Source organism: Pleurodeles waltl, chromosome 2_1 (assembly GCF_031143425.1).
Source record: "Pleurodeles waltl isolate 20211129_DDA chromosome 2_1, aPleWal1.hap1.20221129, whole genome shotgun sequence".
In the NCBI taxonomy this organism is placed as follows: Eukaryota; Metazoa; Chordata; class Amphibia; order Caudata; family Salamandridae; genus Pleurodeles; species Pleurodeles waltl.
The window spans coordinates 110,876,839-110,898,488 of record NC_090438.1 but is presented as its reverse complement, the minus strand read 5'-3'; the positions used below and the strand labels follow the sequence as shown (position 1 = coordinate 110,898,488).

The 21,650-nt window shown below is 42.3% G+C and overlaps 1 protein-coding gene across 1 annotated transcript in view; it reads left to right on the top strand.

Annotated features, from left to right (window-relative positions):
- The window catches only part of MAGT1 (magnesium transporter 1), a 101,333-nt gene that overhangs the window by 13,988 nt on the left and 65,695 nt on the right, over positions 1-21,650 (top strand). The window contains exons 3-4 of the mRNA XM_069211073.1: positions 6,117-6,234; positions 18,816-18,956. Of these exons, the coding sequence (XP_069067174.1) occupies positions 6,117-6,234; positions 18,816-18,956 (259 nt within the window). The remainder of the gene's footprint in view (positions 1-6,116; positions 6,235-18,815; positions 18,957-21,650) is intronic.

Sequence of the window (21,650 nt, the reverse complement as noted above, 5' to 3'; positions counted from 1 at the left end):
AAACCATGGCTGACTTAGCCTTGGAAGTCCTCCCTTATGGAGTCATCTGGTGGTTTTGCTGTCACCAGAAAGTTACTGATGGTGGAGTTGACCATCACAAACACAGCACCTCCAGGAAACGGAGAGGTTGGTGATATATGGATAGCAGCCAATTTTTGGCAAAAGCTTAATAACCACTAAGTGTAAACAGGAATGCTTTTTTTCTGCTCCTACAATGTAATATTGTCTCTAGGAGGAGGAGGTTAAGGTTGCATGAAATTTAACTTTAAAAAGTGGATTTTTTGTTTTAAAGGCCCCAAACTCTACACAGAGAACCAGACATCTCAAAATTTGATTTGCTAATTCGTTTTGAATATATTTTCATTGGTAGCGTCTATTTCTTTGAGGTTAGTGAAATATTTAAAGAGTTAACATGTTCCATAATTCATAATATTTATAAAATGCATTAGCCTGCAAATTAAAACTATGAAGACAGCAGCCATCACCTGTTCTGCTGAAGCTTCGTCTTCAAGGCTGTGAGTAACACAAGGGTACCTAATACTTCAAATATCGATAGGCATTTGAACCATGAAGATCACTGTAGAAAACCATCATATTTCCTAGAGGGTCTCATCGTTATTTCACCTTGTAAATTGATTCCTATCCTTAGGTCAGTAGCAGCTCTGTCTGACGCAGCATTTCATCATAATTATGATCATGCCAAATGTAATAATTTCCACTGTACTTACGTAATCACTACTGTTTGTAAACCACGTTTTCCATAAGGAACAGTGGACTAAGGTAATTCTGTAAAAGGGGTCCTTAATACTGATCCGCCCTCCAACACCGATGTCAGGCCATGTGCTGTTTGTGGTAAGTAAACAATAGAGATCGTCGCCCAAAACACAAAAATACATTCATATTTCATAAATATGAATGTAATAAAACCTTAAAACGTGTTTTGGTTTTTTATGTTCATAATTGTGTTTTTATTACTATTTTGAACAAAAAGAGCTAATGTTATAGTATGTTTTACCCTCTTTTACATTTTCTAACAATGTTAAAATACATTATCGGTTCCAAAATGTGTTAAAAGCATCTGGATTTGAGTATTTGAGCATGTTAATATAGTAACATGCCCCAACATGGGCCCTTGGAATGTGGAAAGTGGTGTTCTTACTTTTTGTGCAAAGCATTTAGAATATGTTCGCTACGCAAAATTGCCACAAGGTTGTTGTTGTTTTGCTTGCGCTGAAGGGAAATTTTCAGTTTCTGTGCTGCCCCATATATTTACTAGCTGCAGTTAGGAGATCATTTTCTTTGGTTGCAGATTGGCCTTGCTCAGGCCCTGATTTCTGCACCGAGTTCAGAATTACCTTGCATCAGCGTACCTGGTTTCTTCATATAAAACCATTGTGTTCGGCTGAATGCTGCTAAAGTTCCGAGCGAGAAGGCCCTCACCAACTCCACAGAAATGCTGTGGAGAAATGAATATAATCTCCATAATTAGAGGGGGCAGAGACAGGTTGTGTAACATTCTGCCTTTTGGGACATTTAACTGAGTACCTGTCAGTCCACAACTGATATACAGGAGGTACTACTACATGTCATGCACCAGATCTAGACTAATCAGTTAGGGACGTTTTATGAAAAATATCTTATTTATCATTATGGTGAGATTCCTAATTTATATGACTTATTTTAGGTTAGCCAATAATAGACATTAATTGTTATAACATACTCAAGTTTGTATGTGTGCTGATTCTTTGTGGTTCGTGGCAGAGTCCATGTCCTACAAGAATATAAGACCCGGGTGGGCAGCCTCTGTCTGTTTTCCGGTTTTCCACTGAGGCAAGAACAGGCTTTGGAGGGTAAGGGAGACTACTAGGATCTGACCCTCAGTTAACAGAGGTTTCTTACTGCTTTGGAATGTTATTATCAAGCATTCCCTGCTCCAGAACGCTCCACCGCACCAGACGTCGCCTTCATCACTGAGACCTGGATGAACGCCTCCTCGGCCCCCGACATCGCCATAGCCATCCCCGCAGGCTACAAGATTTCCAGGAAAGACCGCACCAACCAAGTAGGAGGAGGAATCGCCATCGTCTTCAAGGACTCCATCAACGTCACCACCTCCACCGAAGACACCCCCCTCGCCGCCGAACACCTGCACTTCCAGATCTGCACAGACCCCAGGACCACCCTCAGAGGATCTCTCATCTACCGTCCCCCCCGGACCGCGCGCCCTCTTCAGCGACTCCATCACCGACTTCATCTCCCCGCACGCCCTTGCGTCGCCGGACTACATCCTCCTCGGCGACCTCAACTTCCATCTGGAACAGAACAACAACCCCAACACCACCGCCCTGCTCGACAACCTCGCCAACCTCGGTCTCAAGCAACTGGTGAACACCCCCTCCCACATCGCCGGACACACGCTCAACCCCATCTTCTCCGCCAGCAACCACGTATCCTTCAGCCACTCCTCCGCTCTACATTGGACCGACCACAGATGTGTCCACTTCACCTTCCGACGCGAGACTCGCCACCTCCGCACACAACCCATCCCACATCGACAGTGGAACAAAATCCCAGAAGAACAGCTTCTCTCCACTCTCATCGACAACCAACCCACCTTCTCCTCCTACCCCAACGGCGCAGCCCTCAGCCTCACGAAGTGGATCACCAACTGCGCAGACAACCTCGCTCCCCTCAGACACCTCCCAAGACAGACCAACACCAAAAAACCTCTCTGGTTCCCTGACACCCTTAAGGAATCAAAGAAAACCTGCCGCACTCTCGAGAAAGCCTGGCGTAAGGACCACACCGCAGATAACATGACTGCCCTCAAGAACGCTACCCGCTAACACCACCACCTGATCCGCGCCGCCAAAAGGAATTTCTTCACAGACAGACTGGACAAAAACAGCCACAACAGCAGAGAACTCTTCAACATCGTAAAAGAGCTCTCCAACCCCAACGCCATCACACCCTCACAAGACCTTTGCAACTCCCTCGCCACCTTCTTCCATCGTAAGATCACCGACCTACACGACAGCTTCGGACACCAGACCCAGCCGACCACCACAGAACCCACAACCCCAGCCATCACCCTCAACGCCTGGACCCACATCAACACAGAAAGAGACCAAAGCCACCATGAACTCCATCCACTCCGGGGCCCCCTGGGGCCCCTGCCCACACTTTATCTTCAACAAAGCCGACGACATCATCGCCCACCTCCAGACCATCATCAACAGCTCCTTTTCATCTGCTACCTTCCCCGAGAGCTGGAAACACGCTGAAGTCAACGCCCTACTAAAGAAACCTACGGCTGACCCAAGCGACCTGAAGAACTTCCGCCCCATCTCGCTCCTCCCCTTCCCTGCCAAAGTCATAGAGAAGACCGTCAACAAGCAGCTTACCAACTTCCTTGAAGACAACAACCTTCTCGACCCCTCTCAGTCCGGATTCCGAGCCAACCACAGCACAGAAACTGCCCTCATCTCAGTCACAGACGACATCAGAACCCTGATGGATAACGGAGAAACAGTCGCCCTCATCCTCCTCGACCTCTCGGCTGCCTTCAACACCGTCTGCCACCGCACCCTAATATCCCGCCTCCGCTCCACCGGGATCCAAGGACAGGCCCTAGACTGGATCACCTCCTTCCTTTACAACTGCTCCCAAAGAGTCTACCTCCCACCTTTCCGCTCAAACCCCACCGAGATCATCTGCGGCGTCCCACAAGGCTCCTCGCTCAGCCCGACTCTCTTCAATGTCTACATGAGCCCCCTCGCCGACATCGTACGCAAACACAGCATCATCATCACCTCCTACGCCACGACACCCAGCTGATACTTTCCCTCACCAAGGACCCCACCAGCGCCAAGACCAACCTGCAAGACGGAATGAAAGACGTCGCAGACTGGATGAAACTAAGCCGTCTGAAACTGAACTCCGACAAAACGGAAGTCCTCATCCTCGGAAACACCCCGACCTCCTGGGATGACTCCTGGTGGCCCACGGCCCTTGGCACCGCACCGACCCCCTCAGACCACGCACGCAACCTCGGTTTCATCCTGGACCCACTTCTCACCATGACCAAACAAGTCAACGCCGTATCATCCTCCTGCTTCTTCACCCTCCGCATGCTCCGGAAGATCTTCCGTTGGATCCCCGCCGACACCAGAAAGACCGTGACCCTCGTCACGAGCCGCCTGGACTACGGCAACACCCTATACGCAGGAACCACCGCTAAACTCCAGAAACGTCTGCAACGAATTCAAAACGCCTCCGCCCGCCTCATCCTCAACATACCCTGCAACAGCCACATCTCCGCACACCTGAGACACCTGCACTGGCTTCCCGTCAGCAAAAGGATCACCTTCCGACTCCTCACCCACGCACACAAAGCACTCCACAACAAGGGACCCGAATACCTCAACCGCCGCCTCAGCTTCTACGCTCTCACCCGTCTTCTCCGCTCCACCAGCCCCGCTCTCGCCGCCGTCCCTCGAATCCGCCGCTCCACGGCGGGTGGGAGGTCCTTCTCCTACCTGGCGGCCAAGACTTGGAACACCCTCCCCACCATCCTCAGGACCACCCAGGACCACTCCGCATTCCGGAGACTACTCAAGACCTGGCTTTTCGAGCAGCAGTAACCCCTTCCCCCTAGCGCCTTGAGACCCGCACGGGTGAGTAGCGCGCTTTATAAATGTTTATGATTTGATTTGATTTGATTTGCACTTGTAGGGTAGTTTCTTAGGTAGTCTTCTCCAATTTCTCGTGGGAGTAGAAGGGCTTCTTGGTACATTACCCAGCTTTCCCGGACTCCTTGAGCAGGATGTCAAGACCCCAGCTCCTGGCCCCAGAGCACTACGTAATCTAAAAAGAAAGTTGTCCTCCCAAGCCTTCTCTAGTGTCTTGTGGTGGCTTGGCTGTAGAATCAGGCCTTTAGCTTAAATGAGATGGTGTGAATATTAAGACCTGTAACAATATCACACAGTTATCACAGCTGCAAAAAAGATGGAGTGTCCTACCAAATAGTTATTATGTGTGTAATAATATAAAGCACAACACTAAAATTTGACCTTAAATAAAATCACTAGTGAAACACAGTATCAACACTGGACACCCAGAATATACTAAATATATAATGTCCATGATTGCTCTTCTGTCCCAAACACTGTGCTGCTCGTACATACGTGTGAGCAGTGAAGGCCATGATCGTGTTCTCCTTCACCCTTCAAATCAGTTCATTCTACTAAGCGGTTTGCAATCCCTGTTAAATTTAACACAACACTACCAATGTAAAGTATGGAATCTGTGAGCAAAGATCGTAAGGTTCTAGTGCAGTAACATCAATTGTCTTCGTGTTTGCTGTGAAAAACACTTGATCACTCGGCTTTGTCTCCTGGTTTATGGTTAAACAGTAGCTTTTAAAGTATAAAACAAAGATAGTAGTGACTCCGTTCCAGCTATTCCATCAATGATGCACGTGTCTTTTTTATTGAGAACGCATCTTAACCTTCTGGGAGGGTTAGTGGGGGATTTAGAGCGTGCATACAAACACAAGGAACACATCTAGCTTTTAGATCTGGCTAGTGATAACCTTCTTAAAGCACAACCAACTCTCCTGTCAGCACAGTTCTTCTATCAGCTAATTCTTCAAGTTTTTAATTAAAGTAGCATAAACCTTGTGTTTGCAAAGGAACATGCCCAGTGACCTAGTAGTTGCTTGCCCCTGTAGTAATAGATTTTTCTATACAAGAGCTCAAACACACTCAAAACATCTGCTTCTGGTGGGTTTGTAATACATTTTAAGAAAAGTTAAGATGGCTCTAGCAATAGTCATTTTAACATTCTTAAATAAGTATGTTGAACATCCAGCAGTGCATCTGCTGTGTGTTATTTTGCTAAAGGAATATTGCTGGAAATCCATGACAAGCAAATGGAATATTGTTCTTCAAGGTAATGCATGCATGGTATAAAATATACTGTACATCACAGAACCTCATGATTTTAACTGCTGAAGTAGGCCTAGATCAGGTTTAAGAGATTGAGTAAAAATCGAAATGTATTCATGATTGCCGTTTGAGATGTAGCTTTATTGATGGTGTCTTTCATTTCTTAAGGCAGGCCGATGAAGAATTCCAGATTTTGGCAAACTCCTGGAGATACTCAAGTGCGTTTACAAATAAGGTTTTTTTTGCTATGGTGGATTTCGATGAAGGATCAGATGTTTTTCAGATGGTAAGGCATAATCTTTTGTATTTATCACTCAGGCCGTTTTGGAAATATTGTTTAATTCTGGTTGTGTAAATGTAAACGATGACTTTTAAGAACTTTCTCCTGTAGCCTTGTGTGTTTTTTAAACAAGTTCACGACGGACGCTTATGTCTTCAGGTACATCTAATTGGCCATCTCTCTGTATCAGAGTTGGATGTTGTAGTTGGTGAATTTTACGCTGGAGTCCTATCTTTCCATAGCACATAGAACCTACTTGTCAGTTATACTGACAGTGGTTGGTTGTAGTCAGATCTTGACTTACCTTATAACTGCTACCCCTGAGCTGTTGTACAAGATCTTTATTCAAGGTTGTTATGAGATGACCCAGTGTTGAACCAGCTCAATTGATCAAATTGCCAATGTCACTGGAGGAGATTTTTTTTTTTAAAGATCTAGAAAGGCAGTAAAGGTTGCCTGATTCTTCAAATGGAGTGAAACATTTGTCTGATTGTTTGAATACTAGACTATTTAAGGGTAACGGTGCTGTAAAAATCGTTTTTCACTGTACTTTTTTAAAGTGTTTTGCAAGTACAAATCTACATATGTTGCAGAATGGCAAGATTTTGATACACCAAGCTGTGAAACCAATGAGCGTCTTCACCCAGCCCAAGTCTCTAACCCAATGGAAGAGGAAATTACTACTGGTAGAATAAACCTTGGGAAAATAGAGGTTAGGGAAGAGAGAGAGAGACACAATGCTTTCTGGTGATGGAATATTTACAACTATCTTTCTTGCACAGGACAGGACTTTAGCGCAAAAGTATGCTGGTCTTCGCACTAAAGTAGATGTAAATAATTACTAACAGACCAACAACATTCAACGGAATGGCAATAAAGCAACCAGAATACCGCTTATCAATCTCCAAAGGAGCTAGACTGTTGATGAACAATTTTCAGAGCCTTTTCAGCATCGCAGAAACGTAGTAAACAGCAGCAGCTGAAAGCTGGTAAACACAGTAAAAGCGAACAAAGGCTTCAAACAAGAATACAACAGTGAGAGGTAAAGTATAGGAAACTGGGAGTAAACAAAAGCAGGAATCAAAAGGGAGAAACAAAATTAACATGCAGGAAGCAGAGACCATGTCGAGTTAAAGCGATGCAGATCACCAGTGTAAGTATGCAAAGCTTTTCAAGGTGAAGAACTCGTGGCGAAAAGGCTTTTTGGGCTGCAGGTACCCAAAATACCTTGGAATTGTAACCAGGAAGTGTTTGCTCATGGGAAGATTAGCTGTCTAACCTTTAAGAGGTTTGATAACTTTCCATCTGCTTGACTCCCAAACCCTCCAGTCTCTCCCCTTAAGGGTGTAATGATGCTGTGGGTTATAACCAGAGAGTGTGCTTATTTCCTTCCATCAAATTTTATTTTCCTTTTTTTTCCTTTTTGCCTTTTATTCACATCTTGATGTCAGTTAAGCCAGTTTCTTTAATTTGTTGAAGGATTACTTTAAGCTTTAGATTTTTCTCTATGATCATGGTGTGCGTTATTCTGCCGTTTACTAGCCAGGACTTAAAGCTTTGTGTGTAAAGATTTTCTTTTGGCTTCAGCGGTACGAATAGGTGTATGAATAATGACATCGCTTGGAAAACGTTGACTATATTTACTTGATTTATTTCTGCTATTAGATGGGTGCAAGGTGATAAAGAGAAGGTGAAATTACTTTTTTCACCTGCAAGTCATTTTTGTAATGGTTTCCTAGCTAAATTTCACTAAGCAGTAAAGTCACGGGAACCTTTCAGATACTCCAAAGATGAGTATCTCCATAAGAAATGCTGTTTATCATGGCAAAGTCTGTTATTCCGGACACTGAATGAAACGGCAGTCTTCAGGCTTTGTTTCTGCACTTCCAAGACGTCCTTTCTTTTTATTGGCCTGCTCTTCCCCAAAAGCGCCATCTTTCGAGAAATCCAGGTGAGATTGAGGAAGAGTTCCCACTGGATTGTAGAGTGTTGTATTCCACTCTGACAAGTCACAAGATTTCCCACGTATACTCCACGTTACTACAAAATAGTCTCCTCTCACTGGACCTATTGTGGGAAAACTGGGAGGGAGACCTAGGCAGAATAGAGGACTATGACTGGACCCAGGCATGCAGTTATCCCAGAGACATTACGATTTGAGCCGGTTTCCGCCTAATCCAGTTAAAAATTCTCCACATAGCATATTATATCTGGACACGCCTATTTCGCATTGTGCCGGACACGAGGCGGCGATGTCTCGGGGGATGCAATATGAAAGGCACCCTGATATACACACACTATGGGACTGTCCAAAACTGATGCCATACTGGGTGGGGAAGTGGGAGAGAATCTGAGATTGTAGGTGAGAAGGTAAAACTCAAGCCCCCCCGGTCACACTGGGAGTATGGAGCGAGTAAATGTGGGACCAATACACTTTTTCTCTAATCTCGCCCTGATGGTGGCTCACAGGGATCTACTGAAAAGTTGGGGGGGGGGGGGGGGGGAACCACTGCACCCTCACTGCGGTACTGAGAGGAAGGTATAAACTGGTGCATGGGAGCTGAAGAACTGGTGTACCAGGCAAGGGGCTGCCAGCCTAAAAGTGAAAAAATATGGGGCCCATAGAGTGAATGGAGGGATGAAGGACTAAATAACCCAAAGAGATGGAATAGAGGCCAGGCGTCCCTAACATGTGACAAAGAGAATCTTGAGCCTTTTGGGTCTGATAACAGGGAAACAATACTGTCCGAGCAGCTGATCCTTGGCTTCGACTGGAGCTACATGATGGAAATGTTTGTACCAAATATGTGTTTGACTTGTGTGCCCTTGAATGTTGGGGGGAGTTCCAAAATGTTTGAATTGTTTTAAATTCAATAAAGAGAATATTAAAAAAAAAAAGTATTTGTTGACATCTTTAAGCATGAGCTAAAGAAGACTTTATTTGTATTACCAGTTTGCTATGAAAATAAGGGCTTGATTTACTGTTTAAAAAGAAACACTTGATAGCTGAGTCTGATATGCATGCCTCAGACCTCTGGGACGTCTGAAATTCAAGGTTAGAAAAGTGTAATCTGCTCACCAATTCCAGTGGAGAGGTATTGAGTCAATGTCAGTATGTATATGGGTTTCCTATGGCAAAAACATATCTTAAAGGATGTGGGGTGTTGTTCCAAATCCTAGGTGCATAGATGTAACAAGACTGCTGCCTTGTTTTTTCTTCTTTACACAGTCTGCAACCTGAAGGTTCCTTGCCTGTCCCTATGTGTGTGCTGAAAACAACCAGCGATGATGAGATTGTCCTCAACACAGGCAGGGGTGTTGGTCTTGATGGTCTTGTAAATGGCACAGTTGAGAAGGCTTGTTTATTTCATCCTGCAGTATGTAGTCTGTAATCTGGGGATATCAGAACTCCTCCTATGGTGTTGATGTCTGGATATTGTTTGTTTGTCAGCTAGATAGATTGGTCTCTCTGTAGATAACCTTGTAAGTGATGTAGCTGATCTGGACTTGCAAGAGGAGCCCAGGCAGTTCCTTTAGTGCACGTGTGATGTGGTCCATTTTCTTCAGCCCCTTAATGAGCCGTACTGCTACATGATGGATGCCTTTCAGAGTAGCCATGGTGATCTCTGTAATGCATTTGGGCAAGGAATTGCTTCCAGAGAGGTGGGAAAGGACCGGGGTTTGGCCTTTTATGAGGTCTTCTACTGGGAGAATAGGTTTGTAAGTGTTTCATATGACTAATACACAGGGGTGTAGCTTCAGGAGTGTGTTTGAGGTGTGACACCCCCCAACAAATGTATTTTTAGATAGTTGGGTTCAGTTGCTTTCAGTCGCCTATTGTGAGGTATTTTTACATACAGACAGACAAAAGCACATGCACACACACTCTCTGTTTTGAAAGTCTTCAAAGATTTTGTTTATTTTGTAAAAAATATTGTATTTTCTCACTTAGTACCCCTACCAATCTGTGATCTTCTCCTTGTCTGCTGACCCTTCAGCTCCCTCATGCACCCCACTTGTCGTGTAATATATTTTAAAACAATATGCCAACGTGAGTGTTGGAAAATCTGACATTCCATCCCCCTCCCCACACAACCAATCCTTCTGACAAAACTATGTCCTTGCTAAAACAGTTGTTCAGCTTTGCAGCATTTATCTAGCACTTACTTTGCCTATGTGGCGCACTGAATCTCTTGTACACATGAGCAGCAAGGTGCGATGTGTAGGGTCTGTGGTTGGAGGGGTGTTGTCTTTGTTTTTGGTCCTATGTAGGAAATGTTTCCGTGTCACACTTGATGACCACTGAGGTACGGTTATCATGTTATGTGACGCAGCACTTAACAGTGTGGTGGATGAAAAGATGTGGGAAAGAGACCAACAGTTTATGGTTTTCTGTAGACTGGCAGCTTTGAGCAGCTCTGCAGGTCCCTTTATGGTGTTTGTTATGAGCATAATCTACTTAGTGGGTTACTACACTGAGTTATCCAAAGTTAAAAGTTTTGGTCCTGAGCAGGTATGGTTGGAGAAGGAAGTGGTGAAGGAGATCTGCTGGCATGGGGTCTTGTTAGGAAAACAGCATTTACCATGCAATGCTTTCACCACGCATGGTAAGTATATAAGGTGACTGTATGTATGTATGTATATATATATATATATGTATATGTATGTGTGTGTGTGTGTGTATGTATGTATATATATATATATATATATATATATATATATATATATATATATATATATATATACAATTTATTTTTATTTTCATTTTTTTTTTTTTTTTTTTTTTTTTTTTTCACTTCAATCGGTCTTGAGCAGTGACGCACTCTGGCTGCTGGTGCAGGCGAAGGGTTAAGACCAGGACCCTTTGAATATAAGAAAAACAAAGAAGCACTGCACTCCCGGAAGCTTACTCATCCAACTTCACTTATTTCATGCAGATAGATTTCTATCGGACCCCACGACGCGTTTCAAAATACTGTCTTTTTCCAGTGGTTTCGTCTGCTGTTTGCCCACCATTTTCACATCACAGCCTTTTATATTGGATTCTGGGAATGATAGTTAATCACTTATTCACACCCGAGCCTGCTTGTTGCTTAATTTTAACGTTTCAGCAGGATTCTTTTGCTCTTATATTAAGTAGTAAATGAAATGTAGTATGTCTTAACTGTGCATGAATGGCAGATAAAATCACGTAATGGACAGAAAACGGACTGACAATTATTTAAATGACTTCTGAGTCTGTGGAGCGATGTGAATGACCTTTTGAAATGCACAAAGTGCTATAAACAATGAACATTTCTGTTCTTGTCTGATGGTTTTACCTAGACACTGAATAGGATTTTTACTCCTGATTTTAAAGGTTCTAAATTTTAAACAAGTGAATACCTCACTGCTGTACCTTCTGATGCTAAAAGATGTTTATACCTGAGGGAATGTCGGGTGCTTTCTGAGTAGCACTATTAAGCTTCGAGAGGCCTGACCTTAATTTGGCTTATGGCCTTTGCACCAACTCACAAGGCAACTCAGACGTTTCCCTTTACAGCAACATTATTTGCTTTTGTGTCCATTGTCCCTGTACTCTTTTTATACATGTCCTTTGTGCCCATGCTTGCCTCATGATTTTTTTTTTTCCGTTTGCATCACAAGATATTATTTGGTGGTACATGCATTTATTGCATTTCTGCTCCTTTGCAAAATAACATAGTGGACCCTAGACACGGGGTTTTGTTGTTTGGAATTCATAGGTAATCATGCTTGTTTTGTATTCTTTTGCTCTTTTTTTTCTTGAACTGTTACCCTTCATCTCTCCATCAATTCATTTTACAGTTTGGATCCTGTATGACAAGAGTATCAATTGACTTTGTACCTCAGTGGTCTTGGTTTTTCAGTGTTTTAGAACTTCGACAGCACTTTATAACAAATTGAACACTTCAACACTCCAGCCATTGCACTGCCTCTGTTATGCACTTTATTCATTTGAGGTATCTACTTTAAGACGCAATTTTTACATTTGATATCATTTTTAATCTAATGCCAGCATTGTTAGCAAGTCCGTTAGGTCGTGAACTCATTTATGATTGCTGTGTTCTTTATGCTTTTATTTTTACATTCAAATAAAGAACTATTACTACTACTGGAGAATGACTAGTATTCGAATTGCACAGAACTACAGACGGGGCTATTGTTTGACACACATAATAAACTATATCATGAATAATTAATGTTTGATTTGGTCAAAATTCCCAGTGTAACTTAATGATTTAATCATGACGGAGTATCGCAGGTTGAATTTGACCCCATGGGAAACTGTGTTTTTGTCTTGCGAGATATAGGCTGTGGTATCAAAGATAGGTCTGAATCTATGGTTACCACTAGTTACTGACTTCTCTTGATGTTGTTGGAAGGGCTCATGTTACTTGGGCCATATGACTGGTATTTTTGTCACTGTCCCACGGTCATGATTTCTGTGTTTGCCATGTTGAGCTTTAGGTGTTTGCTCATCATTCATGTGTTAATGGCGGAAAGGCAGTTGTCAAGTTTTGAGTTGTAGAGGTTTTTGTGCCATTACATTTCAGAGTAAATAGTGTGACATCTGCATAGTTGTAACCAGTGAGGTTGAATGATGTAGTCAGGTTTGGGAAGGGTATTAGAAAGATTTTGAATAGAGGGGACACTATTTCCTTTTTTTTTTTTTTCATGACCTTGTTTTCAATACAATGCAATTTTAATTTCTCTTAATATATTTTTATTAGTTTTTAAACAAAAATGACAAAAGATAGTCTCTAATGTTCACAAGTATCCTTGCATCGGTTTTTGTGTTTGCAGATATTAAATCAACGTTTTCAATAATCTTTACTTATACACTCTCTTAGTCGTGGCACCCTTCCAGCCATACCATCATGCTGCTTCTCTGTTTGACCATAAACTAATTAACCAGTTAGTCATGTCCTCCCCCTTTCTTCTTGCACTCAAACATCACCCTGAAATTCTGTCCAAGGGCCTCAAATCTTGATGAATTTCTGTAGGCAGCCCACATTTAATACAATGTTTCTTCTACTTGCATAAGCAACTCAATATTCATGGCCCATTGTTGAAGAGACAGGGTGGACTAGCTCCCCCACAGTCTCATAGTGTCTCTTCTTGCCACCATTAATGCTGTATTATAAAACAACAAGGTATATTTTGATTGCACTTGGTCTCTCCCTAGCCCTAAGTGTGCTTAGTATGCAGATAGGTCTAGTTTCTCTCCTGTTACACTCAAGATCTGTTGACCACTCTTGTCCAAAACCACTGTATTTGCAGACAGCCCCACAGTATATGAACCAGCACGTCTGCTTGGTTACATCCCCTAATGAACATAAAGGGGTCTACCCTATTAACCCCACTATACCTGGGCAATCCTAGCAGGATCCCGGTTCATACAATTTAAAATAAGACATTACGTATATGATAAAAGGACCAGAATGTTAAAACTAGGCAGGGCAGAAAACTATAGCTGCCTTAGGGGATACAGCCCCACAGTGTATAAAACTAGCACGTCTGCTTGATTACATCCCCTAAGGAACAAAAAGTGGTCTACCCTATTAACCCCACTATACCGGGGCAATCAGAGCAGGACTCTGGTTCATACAATTTAAAATAAGACATTATGCATATTATAAAAGGACCCGATTGTTAAAACTAGGAAAGGCAGAAAACTATAGCTGCCTTAGGGGATGTAATCAAGCAAAAAATAACAAGTTTTATAATAGTAGGGAAAAATGCAATCATCAATATAAAAAATGAAACTGTAAATCAGACGTAAGAATAGCCTATAAACATTATAAAACATATTATAAACATAAATACATATACAAACAAAAAATGAAAAAACATCCGTAAAACATATAGTTCTTCGATCATCTCCTCATTTCAAAGCAATGTGGTTATAAACAATACTTTCAATGTTAATCCACATCTGAGAGATGGTTGCATTATGCACACATCTCTATATCGCCATTATTTTGATACACGTTTGAAGAAAGATGTGTAACCTAAGATATCCTTATAGGTAGTATATGAAATTCCTCGCAACCTTTCCTTAAGTACAAAAGGTCGACGCGTTTCGGCCCCCTCAAATCACGGGCCTCATCAGGACTATCGGCGAGGGAAGTACCTGCTTCTTTTGAATTAGGATCAGTCCTAAACTTTATCCCAATGGAATTCTTCTTGTATTCGAGCCAAACATCACATCGCACCTCCTCAGTGACGCAATTGCATATGTAGCATCTTGTTCAGGGAAAACTCTGATCGTTCATGTATGAATGAGAGGCCTGATCAGTGGCCTCCGAACCATGTTCTTAGCAGTTTACCACTATTCTGGATTAAATTATCTAGTATTTCTAAAAAGTGCGAAAGTCCAGGGCTGAGGGCAGGGGTTCCCATCGGAATGGTTCAGATTGCCATCCAGCGCAGTCCGCTTCACTCGACCACAGAGCGCGATGATGCTCTTTCACATTTAGCATAAATGGTGGTGGACCTCTTAGATGATCATCTGGAGAAAAGGTGGTGGTGGTGTGGGGGAGGGGGCAAGTCGCAATTTGTTTTGGGCAGTCTCGGGCTCTTGTATCTCTTTTAACCTCTGTAGCACACGCGTTGACTCACCTCCGAGTAGGTTATGGAGCTGGCGAGCACGTGTGGTGGTGGAGGAGGTGAGTCAACACGTATGCTCTTTATTTGTAACATGGTGTATTTATGGAAGGGGATCGGCAACAATTGTTTTTTTTTTTTTGTATTTAGTCTGTGCATGTTTTACCTGCATATACTTGTACTTCTGACTCTGTCAACTCAAACAGTTTTTGTAGTTCCTCAGACAGGAGGGGACGGGCAGCATCTGTAGATTGTGGCCCAGCCCAATTGAAATTCCATTAATATAGTGCCATTAAACCAAACTCTCACAACCTGAATCGTATGCAAAAGCTCAACCCAGGCCAAAAACGCATGTATGAAGTCCATTGTCCCTGGAACCACCTGCAAGTAAGGCCATTCCAGGGAGTCAAATGCCTTTTTGGTGCCCAGAGCCAGTAACATTGCTAACTCTTGTGTTTTATTCAGTCTTGCCAGGCAGTCATGCAAGACCTTGAGATTGTGGTGCATGGATCTATGCAGCATAAATCCTGATTGGTCCACTGCCATTTGTTTAACCTTTAAGTTGTGCAGACAACTGGATTGCTGTCATGGTAGGCTCCTCTCTCTTCTCATGTTGTATAACATGCATCTAAGAGGCCACTCCTCCCAACTTGCTACTTGGCCAATTAAAGATTTCTGGCAGTAAATGATTAGGCCCTAGGCGTTTTCCCACTTTTAAGTTGCTTAATTGCTTCTATAAGTTCTTCGATCAAAAAATAGAAGTGGAATAGTTCCCTGTCTTCTTGGGACAGGGGGAGGGAGGGTCGGGATGTCCCTTCTAAATGTCCCCAAATCTTTAATGAAGCATCCCAATCTTGTTTGGTGTAGCTGTTAGAGGTACTCTACAAATGCCTGCGCTATCCCTTCTGCTGATTATACTACCCCGCTTGTTTTGGTTTTGATCCATCTCGGACTTGACTCCCCTTCTGTCAGCCATGCTAAAAGCTTGCCAGCTTTGTTGCCCAATCCTATTAGTCTATGTTGGTTTATCCAATAGAATGCCCTCTCCTTCCTCTCCACCAGCCATCTTTATTCGTAGCCAACGCTACCTGGTTTCACAGGTCTGCCTCTGGATCTTAAGGTTGCGCCATCCCCATCCCATCAGTTGATGCTTTAAGTCTCTTTCCTGTCATGGTGAATATGAGTTACCAGCTAATGACAGTTTTATATGTCTCCCAGATGGTCACCCTTACTGCACCGTCCCTTCAGTTTCTAGTAACTAAATCTGTCACCTGTGTCAAACATTTTGTGGTTTTTCAACCCCCATGGGTCCAGTCTCCAAACCATTGGTTTCCTGCCAGCTGAGGTTTCAAGCCTAGTGGATAATGATCCAATATTCCCTTTTGCAAGCAGTATGTGTCCCTGTATATCTCCCCATTGGGTCAGTAGCACAAGAATATAGTCCCGACTGGATAATTATTTCATACAGTTAGAAACATATGATTTCTGTTGTGTGGCGGGGTGTACCTTCTACTGTAAATCCATCAGCCCCGGGGCTTTCATGAAGTTGTATAACCACTTATCTTCCATACACGTCTGTTTGTGGTGACTCTATTCAGCTCCTCTCTGCATTGTTAAGTTGACCTCACCCAGTAATTGGGAGTGCATCCGGAGACTGTAGTATCCATTTCCCTCTGGAAACGTAGACAATTATTCTGTAGTAAATGGGGAAGAACCGATAAGCTAATATAATGCTCTTCTCATTCCACTAACCGCTGCATAGCAGCTCTCCAAACCTGTCCAAGTCTGACATACTAATTATAGAAATGATTTATGGGCATCATTTCAACAGCCCCCACTGCCCTTTTCCTCCCCCAGTGAGTTAGATGTAAACACTGAGTGTGCCAGATCCTTGTTTCTCGGCCAGGAACCCAGTTATTGCCTACAAAGTGGATCGTCTGCAGGAGTACTATATCAGGATTGTGTTTGATCAGAAATGTCATTACCACCCCTTTGTTCATCTGGGCGTTGACTTTCCAAATCAATACATGAAAGCCTCCCCCTGAACTCCTATTGTTAGCGGTGTGGTGATTGGCTGTGCTTTCTGTAATCTTCTCTACTTTCTCCCCTGATGCCTTTTCCTTGTGTACCTGCTAATACAAATTTGCATACCTACCATGAATTTCTCCCCCAGCCTTGTGCCGGTAGTTTAAAACTACATGCTTCCCCAATGCCTAAAATAACTGTTGCTCCCCCTGAGACCGAACATCAAACTTTTGTTTTACAATGACAGTGTTGATTGTTCTCTTACTCCATCTAGAATGGGGAGATAATGGTCTTTCTGGGTGTGTCTGGTTGCTTACCTCGTGCCTTTGGCATTCTCCTGCATTTGTGGTGCATCATGCTCCATGCTCCAGCAAAGAGTCTTCAGGGCTGGTGTGACTTTGCCTCAGATTGATTCTTCATAGCCAGCACCAACCAGCCACACCACCAATCTCAGCTCCCTTTCATGGCATCCTCATACTGTGGTCCTTGTATTGCACATTGTTTTTGCCTTCAACTTTCCCACATCCCTCCAGCCATTCCTAGGTCTCTTCTGGCATCATAAAGAACCATGATCCCTTATGACAAGGCCCACAGCTTTTTCCAGGAAGCATCATAATGTACTTTGGATCCCTTAAGCACAGCACTGCTTTCACACTGGCAAACTATAGTCTTTCGGCTTGTACTTTTTAGGTGTAATCTGGGAAACAGCATGATCTTATTTTCAAATTGAATGGGACCATTTCGGTGTGCCACCCTCTGGATTGCGTTGTGGTCTCTGAAGTTAAGAACACAGGCGATGATGGGTCTAGATCTTGTTCTTGGTTTTGGTGGTGCCCCTGGGACGCAGTGAAGTTAATTTCATCATTATTCAAGTGACAAGCTGAAAGTAAGAGAAAATACACAGGATGATGAGTATGCATTGAGTTTGTTGTGCATCTTTTTAGTCATTTCCCCCTCACCTGCTCCCTCCCCCCCCCCCCCGAACGGTTCACAACCTTTACTTCAAAAATTTCAACAGAAAATATTCTTCCATACTTTGTTTTATATCAAAAATAATTCTTTCTTTTTTGAGTATACCAAACAAGGGTTGGAGAGACATGTTATCAAAGTGACGAATGCAAAGTTTTTAAATCAGTGTTATCTTTTTATAGATTCAGTAGTTGTACATAGGTTTCATGTAAGAAGCTGTTGAGGTTTGTGGAACTAATGGGTAGCTTTGTTTCATAGTGACACATGGGACAGAGGCCTATTTAGTGAACTTTGTGAGAGGTAGGACTTCAGTTACCAGCTATTTGTTTCATTTCCAAGAATGAATATTTCTTAAACCACGATAATCTGTGCTTTGTAATTTAGTTTTGTGCATATTCGACATCCATTTCTTTGCTTAAACCCCTTGTGATGTCATTCATACTGGCATGATGGAGGTTCAAGAAGGAAATGACAGTGCAAGATTACTCCACATGGCACTGTGAGACCATCAGTGAAATATACGCTTCAACCTGCCTCTTCCCGACCCGCGGCATATGGCAACCACTTACAGATTACTTATTACTGCAAGAGAATCCTGATTCGGACTAGAGAGACCGCTGTTATATCAGACATGTATCTTTGATGCTCTCTGGTTTTGTTCCGTCACTGCTTGTTATGTACCATCAGACCTATATGACACCGTTGTTGAAGTAGCCTATACCTCTATGGTCAGAATATATATATATTTTTTTACATCTCCCAAATCGCCTACAATAATACTACTATACCGTCCGATGCTTCGCGGCATTTAATGAATGCTCAAATGACAACACATCATACATGTACTTCCCATTGAAATTGTTTGTACTGTCAGTGACCTGTTTAATACAAAATTATAAATAAAGTAAAAAAAAAAAAAAAAAGATTACTTCACATTTAGACCACTTGTGACCTTCTTTTCATAGTTAAATATGAATTCAGCACCAACATTTATCCATTTTCCTGCAAAAGGGAAGCCCAAGAAGGGGGACACATATGAGCTGCAGGTGCGAGGATTTGCTGCAGAACAGCTTTCACGCTGGATAGCTGATCGGACCGATGTCAATGTAAGTACCAACACAATATTTTACTTTCTTGGATACTAATTTTAAAATGTATCAAAACGATTTTAGGCAAATATACTTTTGTTCTAATTATCTTGGTTTCTATAATGGACTCCACAATCAGATTCTTAAAATAGCTTATCATTTGGGGGCATGTGAGATCCTTTTATTTTTGGGATGGTGAGGCGAAGCACGCACAAGGCTAGCCTATTTTTGGCTGGATCATGAAGTAGGTTTAGAAATAGATGCCGCAGACAGTCTATAAAAGCCCAATTTTATTGAATGCTTTTTGTGTTCTTTGGACGCTAAAGCAAGTGGGCATGGCCAGACATGCTTTCTGTTAACTCCCAACCATTATAATAAACTTTACAGTAAGTACCTTCAGCAAGTAACATGATGATTGGTAGCTGAAGCTCTGCTGTAGCTAAATTGTTATAGAAAAGTAAGACTGAGGCAAGGTTGACAGCAGATTGCCTGGGCTGAAGAAACTGACTCCTGTCTGATGTCAAGCGACTGTCAGACAACCGGAATATATTTGGAAGCAAATGTGCCTTACATCAGCCTATATTATACAATTCTGCTTGTCTTCCCACCTCTTCCTTTGCAGGAAGGTGTATCTTTTCTGTGAGCGAACTGTCCTTAGATTTTCACTGTGGTGGGTTATGACGCTTGGTAGGTTATGACTCTTGATAAAGAGACCTGTAAGAGGTTGCCAAGACATTTTGAGAACCAGGGGTGCAAATATTGCCTGTATTGACCGAGTATGAAATGTAGGAACCGTTAGTAAAAGCAGCCACTTTGAGTACATTTGAAGGCAAAGTGACTGAGATGCCCCTACCTCATCAGTTGGCCTGTTTGTGTTGCAGTATGGTGAACCTTAATTTTTAAGACCTAGAAACTATCAAGGATTTCCCATAAAGCAGCTCACATGGGGGAATCCGTGTTGGCCATGTTAAAGTATAAAGTTGCTTATGCATAGAGTAGTTGAAAGTGAGTTATGCGGCTGCAGGTAAAGACATACAAAGGTAGAACATCTATGCAGTTAACAATATAGTACAGTTCTCTATTTGAAGAAATACATTTGTCCTTCTACTCCCCTCTGCCCCCAGCCCCCCCAATTTTATTTTAGAATTTACCACTCTGAATACCAAGAAAGTTGTTCAGGAGAGAATTCTGTGACTAGCACATTTATGCAACATGTGAGAAATAAGAAATTTCAGTGGAATCTTCAAAGTCTCAAGTCTTAAAATCAATATTCTGACTAGTGTAAGAATATGGGCCTGTTGCTAGAATAATGCATATTAAAACACATTGGTAACGTATTTGCCCACCACTTTGCATTACATTTATTGTTGACCTGAATGGTGGCTGAAGCATTATGATGCTTGTGAAAAACATCAGTACTGCTAGCCAAATTATTGCTTTCACATACGTTTGTGCTTTGAGGTCCTCTTCGCACTAAAAATACACAGGTTAGGTATCTGATTTTCTTCTTCAAAACTTGTTCCTTCAACATCAAAGAACTGACGAGCACTCAAGACCATTGAATAATAAAACCATAAGTGTCATGGACGACGTAGGAGAATGTCCGGCACAGGGCTGTGGGCGTGCAGTCTCTAAAATATAATCAGCATGATAGAGGCACCCAACTGAGGGGGCCGGGGAAAGTGTTGATGGCATGAAGTAATATATGCGTAGAGACAAGATTCAAAACAGTATTTCAAAATACAGTCAATAAAACAAGATAGACTCAAATTGGGAGTTCAAGAGTACCTGGTGGACTACCTATTCATTTTTGAAGCATTGTTCTCCCTGTTTGATTCAGGAGCAGGCTGGAGTGCTTTTTATGTTTCACTACGTTGTGATTAATTATGGTATTGCTTAGTCTTATTGTTACACTCATGATTCTGGGGAATAGCCTATTTTATACACTTCTGTGAAATTGTGTTGAGAGGTTACAAGGATTAGTTGTAAAGTTAGGGATCCGATTTTCAAAGATTTTTCTTGAACAAGATATATGTAGTCTGAGTTTACTCGAATTTCCAGGCCTAAGGGCAGAAATTGCAAACCGCATTTTGGAGTAATTAAAGTTGTACTCAAGTAGTACTGTTTACTAACAAAAAGCAATTTACAAACATATGATGGCAATCTCCCCCTTTCCTGTCTTTTCTGTGGAGATATCTCCATGATAATGTCAGGGATTTCTGCACATGTAGGTGTACATTTGTGTAATAAATGTGGGTGACAGTAGAGGGAGTGATGGAAAAATGGGGAATAATACCTACTGCATGGGTGGGATTAATGAATAACTAAGGAGGGGTTGGGGGGCACATGCTAATGGATAAATAAAGATAAATAAATAGGAACATTGCAGTTTGCAAAACACGCACTTAAAGGTGCTGATAAGAGGCTGAAACCTAATCCAGCTCAGTTTTGGATTAAGTCGAGCACTGCACATGGCTAACTACAGGTATTACAACACTTCCAAAGAAAATAGTGGAGGCTGGGGATTAAACTAAGACCCCATGGGAATTATTGTTGAGTTAACGAAATTAATTCCTAATTTAGAATCTCTATATATTTGATTTTAGTGATGAGATTTAAACGTGCATATTGATTTAATCTCATTATTGTACATTTAGGGCCTGATTACGACTTTGGCAGAGGGGATTACTCCGTCCCAAAAGTGATGTACAA